The sequence below is a fragment of the Pseudophryne corroboree genome, chromosome 5 (assembly GCF_028390025.1).
Source record: "Pseudophryne corroboree isolate aPseCor3 chromosome 5, aPseCor3.hap2, whole genome shotgun sequence".
Taxonomy (NCBI): domain Eukaryota; kingdom Metazoa; phylum Chordata; class Amphibia; order Anura; family Myobatrachidae; genus Pseudophryne; species Pseudophryne corroboree.
In genome coordinates this window covers 359,903,011-359,915,355 of record NC_086448.1, presented here as the reverse complement: position 1 = coordinate 359,915,355, position 12,345 = coordinate 359,903,011, and the positions used below count along the sequence as shown (strand labels likewise).

The window sequence follows — 12,345 nt, the reverse complement described above, 5'->3', positions numbered from 1 at the left end:
CCTGAAAACATGTATAGGGGAGCATCTCTGAAACATCAGGAAAGGTCTTACCACACATCACCTGTCTGAACACTTTAGGCAGGAACACTTTAGGCAGGAACACCAATGCTCCACCAGTGCGATCAAATAATTTGTTGGACTGATAAATGTAAAAGCCTCTTGGAAAAATAATGCAGAAAAATTTATTGCCAAAACAGAAATGAAAACCATCTTTAACCTGAAAACACTCACACCTAATGGTCTGAATCAAGACTTTGAAGTTAAATGGTTTTTGTAAACGCTTACTTCCATTTATTTTTCCCATTATTTCCATTTGTTCCTTCTATGTATTATTAAATCTCCTTAGATTTCTAATACATGTTACTCTTTACAGAATAGACTACTAACTCCTGTTCTATTTATTCTTTTCTGGTGGATTCCATCTCAAAAATTATCTCTTTATCATCAATTGCGGAGGTATTCTGAAGAAACAGCCATGTACTGGTCCCTTCCGGTATTTGGAACGCAAACAAGTGGAACGCAAGTGGCATCCCACAGTCACTCCTGGCTAAGGCAACTTCCGGTTCTGGTGACATCAGACCGGAAGTCAGCGGCAAAACACGCGGCCGCATTCTTCCAGACTCCCAGCACTATAAAAGGCACTATAGTTTAGCACAGGGGGCACTGCCTTGAAAAAGGGACAGGACTGTCCCGAAACGTGTCGGCGTTGCCCTGCTGTGCCTTCTTTCACCACCGACGGACGTTTGAACTTTCCATCACTGTTAGCGGGACAAATCATTGAAGCCTAAACAGGGTATTTCCTGGGATACTCTGCTTTATTCTAACACCTGCGGCTCCAATCTACCCTTACCGATATGACTTTTCCTGCTAGCACTGGTCTTTGAATGTGATTTGAATTTGAATTTAATGTCAATGCTCTCAATCATTTTTATATCAAATGTTTTTATTAAAAATATCTTTTAATTCATTCACATTGATTATTATTGACACCTAGCAATAGGTAGTCACAGGATTCTGGCACCCTAAAAAGGGGGAGTTAAACCTTTTTTCCAGTTTGCAAGATGTAGAGATGACCTATGTTGATTCATACGTTCCCTGAACGTTCGGGTCGTTTTGCCCACATACATTTTCCCACAAGGGCACATTAAAAAATAGACCACTTTGGCCAATAGGCAAGTCAAATGATGTTGAAGATATATCTTAGTGCCATATGAAGGATGGCAAAAGAAATGTCCTTTAATTAGGGACCTACATGTGGTACATTGCAGACATTTAAATCACCCATTGCGCTTATTCAGCCAGGTCTGCTTCATCGGTGCGGTGTGTTTTATCGTGGGTCTAAGCAGTAAATCTTTCAAATTGCACCCCCATTGAATGCTTATTAACGGAGGCCTAACGTCAACCTTTTTGAACTTGGGATCAGATCTGATAATTGGCCAATTCTTTGATAGATTTCTCAACATAACATAGGCATGTATTGCAACTGGTCTTGAAAATGAGACGATTAGATCCCAAATCTTTCTTGTGTCTAGAAATCCTATTGCAATGTATCTGGTGTGCCTTTTTCATACATCGTGTAATATCAAGTCCACTGTATCCACGTTCAAGGAAACGCCCATTGCACTCCTCCAGCTGAACTGTCGCATTACTAGGATTAGAAATGTTGTGAAGCACCCTTAAAAACTGTGATACTGGGAAATTCGATTTCAATTTATCAGAGTGATGACTCGTTGCCCATAATGGGGTGTTTCTGTCAGTCTCTTTTCGAAAGAGGGTGTATTCCAAACATGGCAGGACACTATACACTAAGGTCAAGAAAATTGATAGATTCAGCATTTGCTGTGGCTGTAAACCTAATAGGGCTGTCAAGACCATTGAGCTTGTCCACCATACCAAAAAAGTAAATTTCTGTTCCTCTCCAAATAATAAAAAGGTCATCTATATATCTCTTGTAGTAGATTATATTTTCAGCATATTTAGGGAAAATAAATGGTATATATACCCATCTAGATTACCACAGCTGGAAGAGGTTCGTCAGACCCCACAAGAAATAAATAATAAAAAAAAGAGTAACCAGCGCTATGAGTCGTATCTCCAAATCAATAAATCAATTGGATCAGTTAAAACATTTTTTTTAATAATATAAAACCACACAAATGGCTAAATGGTTAATTAATACACATACAAAACTGAATAAAATATATTAAAAACACTGGCTCTGAGATGGTAATATTTCAATCTGCTGATAGGAACCAAACCGTTGCAATCTCCATTGCGATCACTAAGCAATGGTTTGGTTCCTATCAGCAGATTGAAATATTACCATCTCAGAGCCAGTGTTAATATATTTTATTCAGTTTTGTATGTGTATTGATTAACCATTTAGCCATTCATGTGGTTTTATATTATTAAAACATTTTTTTTAACTGATCCAATTGATTTATTGATTTGGAGATACAACTCATAGCGCTGGTAACTCTTTTGTATTATTTAGGGAAAATATAGGTAGTCTCATTTAACCATGTACAAATTAGCAAACCCTGGGGCCAAATTATAGCCCATAGCGGTCCCAGCCAATTGCACATAGTAATTCTCCAAATACTGGAAAATGATTGAAAAATAGTACCAGATCGAATAGTTCCAAAATAAAGTAAATCGGGGGGCAATCATATGGTCCTCTCAGCAATGCTTCCCTAACAGCCAGCATACCCTCCTCATGAAGTATGACCGTATACAATGAGGTAACATCCATTGTAGCTAGTATATAATGAGAGGACATATCTTTCACTTGCATCTCGGTTATAACTATCCATAACCCTTACACAAGACTGAAGAAAAAAATCAACAAAACATGCTAACGGTTGCAACAAGGAACCACGAGCCGAGATAATGGGCCTGCCTTCCGGGAGGGCTCGACAGTGACTTATGCACTTTGGGAAGTGTATAAATGACAGGGCAAATGTCATACATTTGATCAGATAATCAAAGACTTTTTCATCAATCCAAGAATTCTGTAGGGCCAGATTCAATACTAAATCAACATTTTTCTTGATACTTGGTATAGGATTAAATTCTACACATCTGTAAACCTTATTAGCCAACTGTGACTTAATCTCACGGTCGTAATCCACAAAATCTTGCAGAACAACCGCACCGCCTTTGTCTGAGTTTCTAATTACCAGGTTTGTGTTGTCCCTTAAATCCCAAAGTGCCTGCCATTCTTCCTTAGAAAGATTCGAATGATGTCAGTGTGCGCTCTTGGTGTCATTTATCATTTCTGTATCAACCATTCTAAGGAAATTCTTTAAATTAGCATTGGTGTATATTGGATCAAAGGAGCTAGGATTCTTAATTTTTTTTTGATTGGCTCGTGGAAGCGGCAGGATTGGAACCAGAAAAGGCAGTAGGGGGCTTGTTATAAAAAAAATCCCTCAGTCTAAGTTGTCTGCCCATTTTGTAATGTTCAACATCCCAGTAGAAAGATTTAAACTTACAAGTGGGTACAAAACTAAGTCCTTTAGATAAAATAGAACTTTCTGCTTCAGACAACTGATGACTGGACAAATTAAAAATTAAGTTTTGGATCCCCTTCCCCCTCTAGCACATGCCCTTGTACCCGCCCCTCCTTGGGTGGGGCCTCCTGCGGCTAATCTGCCTTTGCTTGACTGGGTTTTTGTGTCTAAAAAAAAAAAAAAAAAAAAAAAAAAAGGAGGATGAGCAAGATGATACTCCAGAAGGTGGCAAAGACTCTGCAAATTTGGAGTCAGAGGATGAGTATGAACCAGAGTTGTCCACCTTTCGTCTTCTGCCCCTAAACCTTTGCTGATGCCCTGCCTGGAAACCTGAGTACTGGTCCTCCCCAATGAGCCACCTATACACTGAGTTGTGCTGGTAGTCACTCTCAGTCTCTCATTTCTTCCTTTTAAAGGAAAGCAAGTCAGAGCTATATTTTTCAATCTGTAACCGGGTCTTTTCAAGCCAATCCTCAGATTTATCAGCACTCAAAATGGGGACCTGAACACATTCAAAAAGGTCCATCTCTGCCTTAACCTTTTTTAGCTCACTTCCCACCTCTTCCACAACCAGTACAAGCAAATCCAAGGAGCACTTATTAAGCACTCCATACCACTTTACACAAAAGGATGGATTTCCCCGCACAATAGTGGAGGCATTATTTAACCTGAACCCCCTAGGAATTCTCTATTTATGGTAATACTCAGAGAGAACCTGACCATGCAAAACAAGGTCAATCTCCCTCTTCTTCAGTCTATTCAATTTGTGAAACAAATCAGCAGGCATCTGCACCGGTAACTCAAAGTCAGCCTGATTAAACAGTACCCTTTCCACTTAATCATCTGTCAAACTGACTAAAACATTTTCAGCTTTGCTCAAAGAATTTTCATCCAGCTGACCAGTATTCTGAGACATTATGCAACCAACAAATAGTAGATCACATGTACATTAGTCTACTGGATCACATGCACTTGATGACCAACAAGTAAAAATGAATAAAAAAAAAAAAAATATATACAAAAATCAGAAAAATGTCCAAAAGAAAAACAAAGCCGCAAATAAGAAAAATCTTATATGAGCAGAATCCTGATCACTGTGATAAAAATAATCCAAACGGCTGGATGGCCGGTATTACGGAGGATAATTAGGGCTTTGTTTTGATGAGAGAGTCCATTTCAATAGTCCACACAGACAGCCGATATCATAGCTTGGGAGCTAGCTTAGAAATACAAAAGATTCCATATCATAGTATATAGAAAACGCTGCACTCTCAATAATCAGAAGGAGTCAACAGCTGGGGTGCATTATCCTCCAGAGGACCATTTGTCAAGCCAAGGCCTCCATAATATTCAAACATCTTATGGGAACGAACTCACCAGGCATTTTTTTCCTACAAGCAAGTCTGGACACCGTGCAGGACTTTTGGCATTTGCCAGAGAACACCAAGATTGGCAAATTCACCACTGGCGCCCTGTGCTCTTCACAGATGAAAGCAGGTTCTCACTGAGCACATGTGACAGATGTGACAGAGTCTGGAGATGCCAAGGAGAACGTTCTACTGCCTGCAACATCCTCCAGCATGACCGGTTTGGCAGTGGGTCAGTAATGATGTGGAGTGGCATTTCTTTGGGGGGCCGCACAGCCCTCCATGTGCTCGCCAGAGGTAGCCTGACTGCCATTAGGTACCGAGATGAGATCCTCAGACCCCTTGTGAGACCATATGCTGGTGCGGTTGGCCCTGGGTTCCTCCTAATGCAAGACAATGCTAGACCTCATGTGGCTGGAGTGTGTCAGCAGTTCCTGCAAGACGAAGGCATTGATGCTATGGACTGGCCCGCCTGTTCCCCAGACCTGAATCCAATTGAGCACATCTGGGACATCATGTCTCGCTCCCTTTACCAACGCCCCGTTGCACCACAGACTGTGCAGGAGTTGGCGGATGCTTTAGTCCAGGTCTGGGAGGAGATCCTTCAGGAGACCATCTGCCACCTCATCAGGAGCATGTCCAGGTGTTGTAGGGAGGTCATGCAGGCACGTGGAGGCCACACATACTACTGAGCCTCATTTTGACTTGTTTTAAGGACATTACATCAAAGTTGGATCAGCCTGTAGTGTGTTTTTCCACTTTAATTTTGAGTGCGACTCCAAATCCAGACCTCCATGGGTTAATAAATTTGATTTCCATTGATAATTTGTGTGTGATTTTGTTGTCCTCACATTCAACTATGTAAAGAACAAAGTATTTAATAAGAATAATTCATTCATTCAGATCTAGGATGTGTTATTTTAGTGTTCCCTTTATTTTTTTGAGCAGTGTGTATATATATATATATATATATATATATATATATATATATATATATATATATATATATATATATATATATATTATCATCGTATGTAAAGCATTCATCAGCTATTGATGACTGAATATTTCCATATGGCCAGTGTGCTTCATTGAGTTCTATTATACCATGGACAATGCTTACTTGCCTTTTCCAATTTGTGTAATTTGGATTTTTCACAGATTGGGAATAGGGGATTGGAAAAAATATATATAATTTTAAGAAGTAAAAAAAAATGGAAAAAAATATATATCTTACTTTAGAAACTGACTTTTAGATGTACTTGGATCTCCTATAATACAAACATTTATATCTCCTCTCAAAGAAGTGCCTTCCATTGTTGTTTTAGGCACACCTCCAAATAGCATTAGCAGAACACCTCTTTTAATTTCATCATTACCTAGAAGAAATCAAAATAAAAAAACAAAAACAAAATAAGTACATATTATATATTACTAAAACTGAAGCTTCCTTAAGAAAGGAAATATCATCTTTCAGTGGCAAATGTTTCATAAAATTAACATGTAAAAAATGGCCACCAAATGTATTTTTCTTTAATGACAGCTATAACCACAAAAGTGGGCTATAAATATTTTGTGTATAAACATTAGCATTGTAGTTTATCGAGCACCATCGTAGAGACTTCAACTGCACTCATGCATTTCCTAAAACAGAAGGGCGTGATTCTGTGCTAGTTTTGTCAGTAAAGATGTGGTAAGTGTCATAATAAAAATTAATAGTCAAACAAAAAAGAAAACTTCTAAAATAATTTTTTGTTAGAGTGATTAGGATGAAAGACCATTTATTCTCAAATGTCCTTTAATATAGCATCATTTTTGTATTGTATTCGAGGACATGCAGTGAACAGGTATGGGGGAGGATGGATGGATGATGTGTTGAAGGAAAGTAGGATTTAATGCAAAATGTAGAAGATTTAGATAATAAAACTGTCTCATTATGTATGACACAATACTGCATGGATAGGTTTAATATACTATAATATTCTTTACATGGGTTAGTTGAATAGAACCATTTGTTCCAGTCAGCATGCAGCATCTACATGTACCCCAAAGACAATTATTTTAAACTGATCTTGGTTATAACTCTTGAGGAGAGTAGGCTTCCACTACTTGTATGTAATAGTTTGGACACCCTTGATCTACAGTAATTGCAGATTTGACAACTTTTAGCGGAAAAATTGGCACAACTTAGTATATCCTTAAAACACATTTTTGTACATTTTAATGCACAAAGTTACTATTTCCTGAATTTTACATATGAAAAAATACTAAATATGGCATGTTAAAAATTTTGCATACTTACATCTGCAATGCAGAACATCAGAAGATGCGACCAGACAATCAATAAATTGTGAGTACATATTATACCATGGTCACTGCGATCCATTGAGGATCATAATATTGCCCATTATATTGTATGGTATGTACCCAGCATAATGCAAGATTGGCCATATCCTTGCACACAGTGACCTTTTATCCTCTCGAGGTCTGACCAGCTAAGCAATTTAAAAAAGCAAAACAAAACCCTGCTATAAAGCTGGGAAAAGCTATAAAGCAGAGGTTCCCAAATGCGGTCCTCAAGGCACCCCAACAGTCCAGGTTTTAGGTATATCCATGGCTCAGCACAGATGGTTAAATCAAATTGACTGAGGGTATTAATTAAGTCACCTGTGGCCAGGCATGGATACATTTAAAACCAGGACCATTGGGGTGCCTTGAGGACCGAGTTTGGGAACCTCTGCTATAAAGAGATATCAAAGGGATCCCATCTAGAAAAGTATTCCTACGGTTTTCTAGTTATTCTACTAAGGTTTATATGTGTATGCTGTGCCTGAGGTTCAGCTTATATTATTAGTCTGTACAGTATATTCCACTTCTCACGCTTATAATTTGCTTTTATTGCCTCTATAGTGATTAAATATTTTAAGAAATAAGATTTTATATACACAAAAATGAAGGTTATCTATTGTCCCAAAAAAGAAGTGCAAATTTTGTATAAAGAATATTTCTAAGTGCTCCTGTGAACTGAAAACAAATAACCCCCTTTCTCTCTCTGTGTATGTTTATTATATGGCGTTAATGTACTCACCTATATCTATAGCCAAGAATACATAATTGAACTGGGTGATTTTTGGAGTGGGGATTACAACTTCTCTTAGTATCCTAACACTAAATGGACCTACAGAATATTTTTGTAGACAGTAAGTTTGAATAAATACTAAAATATATATATATATATATATATATATATATATATATATATATATATATATATATATATATATATATATATATATATATATATATATATACATACACACACACACACACATATACACACACACAGGTTGAGTATCCCATATCCAAATATTCCGAAATACGGAATATTCCGAAATACAGACTTTTTTTTGAGAGAGAGATAGTGAAACCTTTGTTTTCTGATGGCTCAATGTACACACACTTTGTTTAATACACAAAGTTATTTAAAATATTGTATTAAATGACCTTCAGGCTGTGTATATAAGGTGTATATGACACATAAATGAATTGTGTAAATGTACCCACACTTTGTTTAATGCACAAAGTTATTAAAAATATTGGCTAAAAGTACCTTCAGGCTGTGTGTATAAGGTGTATACGAAATATAAATGCATTCTGTGCTTAGATTTAGGTCCCATCACCATGATATCTCATTATAGGATGCAATTATTCCAAAATACGGAAAAATCCCATATACAAAACACCTCTGGTCCCAAGCATTTTGGATAAGGGATACTTAACATGTGTATGTATGTATGTATGTATGTATGTATGTATGTATGTATGTATGTATGTATGTATGTATGTATGTATGTATGTATGTATGTATGTATATATATATATATATATATATATATATATATATATATATATATATATATATATATATAATACTGTAGCTTGGCACTCTGGATAAAAACTGCATCAAAATGGGGTGCCATCCCAAATTCTTAATAGTTACCAAATGTCTTTTTCAAAGAAAGGCCGAGGCGGCACTCCCACAAATTGAAATCAAGCTGGTGTATTTAGGTAATCATCATAATCTCAGATGGGTGGATGTCGACGTTTCAAGGCTCGCAGGCCTTTTCGTCAGGACGTGAATACAAGTGAAAAAATGTTTCTAGGAATTTTTCACTTGTATTCACGTCCTGACGAAAAGGCCTGCGAGCCTTGAAACGTCGACATCCACCCATCTGAGATTATAATGATTACCTAAATACACCAGCTTGATTTCAATTTGTGGGAGTGCCGCCTCGTCCTTTCTTTGAAAAAGACATTTGGTAACTATATATATATATATATATATATATATATATATATATATATATATATATATATATATATATATCCAAGCTGTTTGTCCCGGCACTCCCTGTTCATGTAGATGAATGGCTGCGGTGCCCTCCCAGGTAAGATGAATACAATCTCCCAGTATGCAGTATAAGTAACAATGAGCGGCACTCAGCAGACTTGTAGTAGAAAAAATGCAGTTAGTTTAATCCGACATGTTTCGGGGACAACCCCGTCCTCAGGGCCTTAACTGGTTAGGCCCTGAGGACGGGGTTGTCCCCGAAACATGTCGGATTAAACTAACTGCATTTTTTCTACTACAAGTCTGCTGAGTGCCGCTCATTGTTACTTATACTATATATATATATATATATATATATATATATATATATATATATATATATATTTTAGAATGGACTGTAGCATTTTACCGGTATATTTCCAATATCTTGCTTTTTTATCCACCTGTTTTGTATTGAGGAAACGGACATGTCAAATATCTTGACAATTCAGTTTTCTTCTGAGATTCCTATTTTTCAAGGCCCAAAGCATAATGAGACCCTGCAAATTTTAGTACCACAAAATATGTATCACCTTTACTATTGAAGTACTATAGCTCTGAAATGCAAAATGTTTTTTTTAAAAGGTTTATTATTGGGATTTTAGAATTACTACTTACTGGTTTGGACTAATTTAGGATAACATGCTATATACAATAGTTTAAAAGGGTTGGGAATATGAAATCGAATCCCACTCACCGAGTGGTAATACCCAGCTTTGTCAGGAAACTGGGTGTCTGTATTTCACTGGCTGTCAGAATTCCGGCGTCTGTCTCCTGAAAGCCAGGATCCCCGACAGCTAATATATTGACCGCATCCCCTCTACTGTCGTGGTATAGCTAATGCAAAGTATTTCATTTTTATTGCCAAGCAATAAACAAACCAAAATGTTTGCAATAAAATAATGGTCTTTAGTAAAACTATACATACCATGTATTGTTGGGAATAGGCTTGTGCATAAGTTGTAGTACAGATTTTTGTCTTGGCTCATCTCAAATACTTTTTCCCATTCTTGTACAGTCATTTGATTCTTTATGCTCTCAGCAGTTTGATCTTCCTCCCTCAAGTCTTTGCCTCCAAACTGTAAAGTAACAATCCAAATGCTTAAAAGAATGCATCAGCCAGCATCAGCAACAAAAAAACTTGTCATGATAAATTCTGATTCAAAGTGTCTGAAGTGCTTACCCGTGGATTTGTAGCACCCACATGACATGCTAAAAAGGCCAATCTGTATGACAAATCTCTGACTCCCAAAGCTTTTAGACCCTGAACTCCTTCAGCATTAAATCCTTCACCACCTGTTACTTTAGCTCCAGTCTCCATGCGTGCATCTAAAAGTAACAGTTTAGAATGGCATTTTACACTGCATAATAAAGTTTGATTGATGTACAAAAGTAAACCAATAGAGATGAAGACAAATATAGTAGAGAAATGCCCATTAGTTACGTGAAGGAAAACAATCCAATAGACCATAACTTTAGTTTAAGGTTTAACTTCTGCTGTATTTTAAGTGGCATTTAATATTTTTTAAACATTTATGGGGTTTCAATTGACATGTAAACTGCACATGGAGTTAAATGACCACACTCTACAATAGAAGCTTTTCAGTACATAAAAATAAAATCCAATACTATGCTGCAACATTCATTACATTGCTAATAAATACAACACAAATTACATTTCCATCATACATGAAAAATGGTGAGCGATAAGAACCCTGATGCTTTGCACACATTGCTGAGCCCTGCATGCCAACAAGGGTGCCACTGCTCTTGTAGAATCGGCACCTAGGATCTCTAGCAGCTTGTGTCCACTACATTTGTAAGGCTGTACAATTACATTTCTAATCTGTCTTGTAAGAGTGGATTTAGACCAAGCATGCCCTTGGAGGACCTACAGGAAAAACATGAGGTTGATTTGTCTTTCTAAATTCTATCATTCTGTAGAAGTAAACAGAAATTGCCCTGACAAAAGCCATGGTAGGTAATAGTACAGAAAGATTGAAGATCAGTCTCTGATACAGCAGATCTAACCAAACTGGCAAAGGGTGTTAATAGAAATGCATTCCCGAAGCCACTAAAACCATTGTAAGGCCAAAATAACAACTACTATGAGCTCTACTGCTTCTTTCCTAATTACCCATAGTGTGCTGGCAATAAAACAATAGGAGGAAAAACATCCCCCAGACATTACATGGCATTAGCACAGTATGGCATTGACAGAACATCTATTTTCCTACCATGGTGTCTGACAGGAACAGAATGGAGCTACTTTGTTTGGACTGTAGAACTATTGTCCATATACACACCCAGATCACTTTCCAGGAGGCAACCACTTAACTGTGTGCATCAGGATCTGTGTTTGTATTTGATTTGTGACAGTAACCAAGGTGTTAATATGGCTGGAGTGGGTATGGAGAAAACTAGGTCTGAGCAAGTTCTTCATAGAAAAGAATCTTTATTGAATACAGGAGTGTCCACAAGTATAATGGGCGAAAGCCTGTAGATAATGGATGTACAAATTAACAAATGGTGCAGTGACAGAACCAGGAGCTGTAGTAACTTAGAGCAAGCAGTTCAGACAGAGAATGTCCTGGAAGAGGTTACAAATACTGCTGGCATCAGAGATGATAGCTGAGCAGGAGAAGATTAGCCACACTTAGAGCAGAAATTGGAAACAGTATTTAGGCTCCGGATGGATGGTAGAACTTCCCACTAGAATACAAAACTATGAAATAGAATAAATATATATATATATATATATATATATATATATATATATATATATACATATATATACACACACACACACACACACACACAGGTGATGATCCGGCACAGCCACATAATGTAATAACCTGGGTGCCCTCACAGAAGAAGAATGGATAACAAGCAGGTGGTGCGGCACTCCAAGGATTTTCACGCCGACAGTGAATGGATAACAACGTTTCAATGCCTTTTATTCAAAGCGGCATTTTCATCAGGTAACATACAGTACAAAGATCTTACCTTAAATACCAGTACCTCCACGTGTGGCGCCAAACACCGCAACGGGACTGCACACCCGGTGGCCGCGCAT

General features: G+C 37.4%; 1 protein-coding gene across 2 annotated transcripts in view; it reads right to left on the bottom strand.

Moving 5' to 3' along the window:
- LOC134927747 (maternal DNA replication licensing factor mcm6) overlaps window positions 1-12,345 on the bottom strand; it is a 186,417-nt gene that overhangs the window by 107,049 nt on the left and 67,023 nt on the right. For both annotated transcript variants that reach the window (XM_063922651.1, XM_063922652.1), the window contains exons 6-8: window positions 10,453-10,598; window positions 10,198-10,348; window positions 6,117-6,258 (exon numbers count right to left, since the gene is read on the bottom strand). In XM_063922651.1, the coding sequence (XP_063778721.1) occupies window positions 6,117-6,258; window positions 10,198-10,348; window positions 10,453-10,598 (439 nt within the window). The remainder of the gene's footprint in view (window positions 1-6,116; window positions 6,259-10,197; window positions 10,349-10,452; window positions 10,599-12,345) is intronic.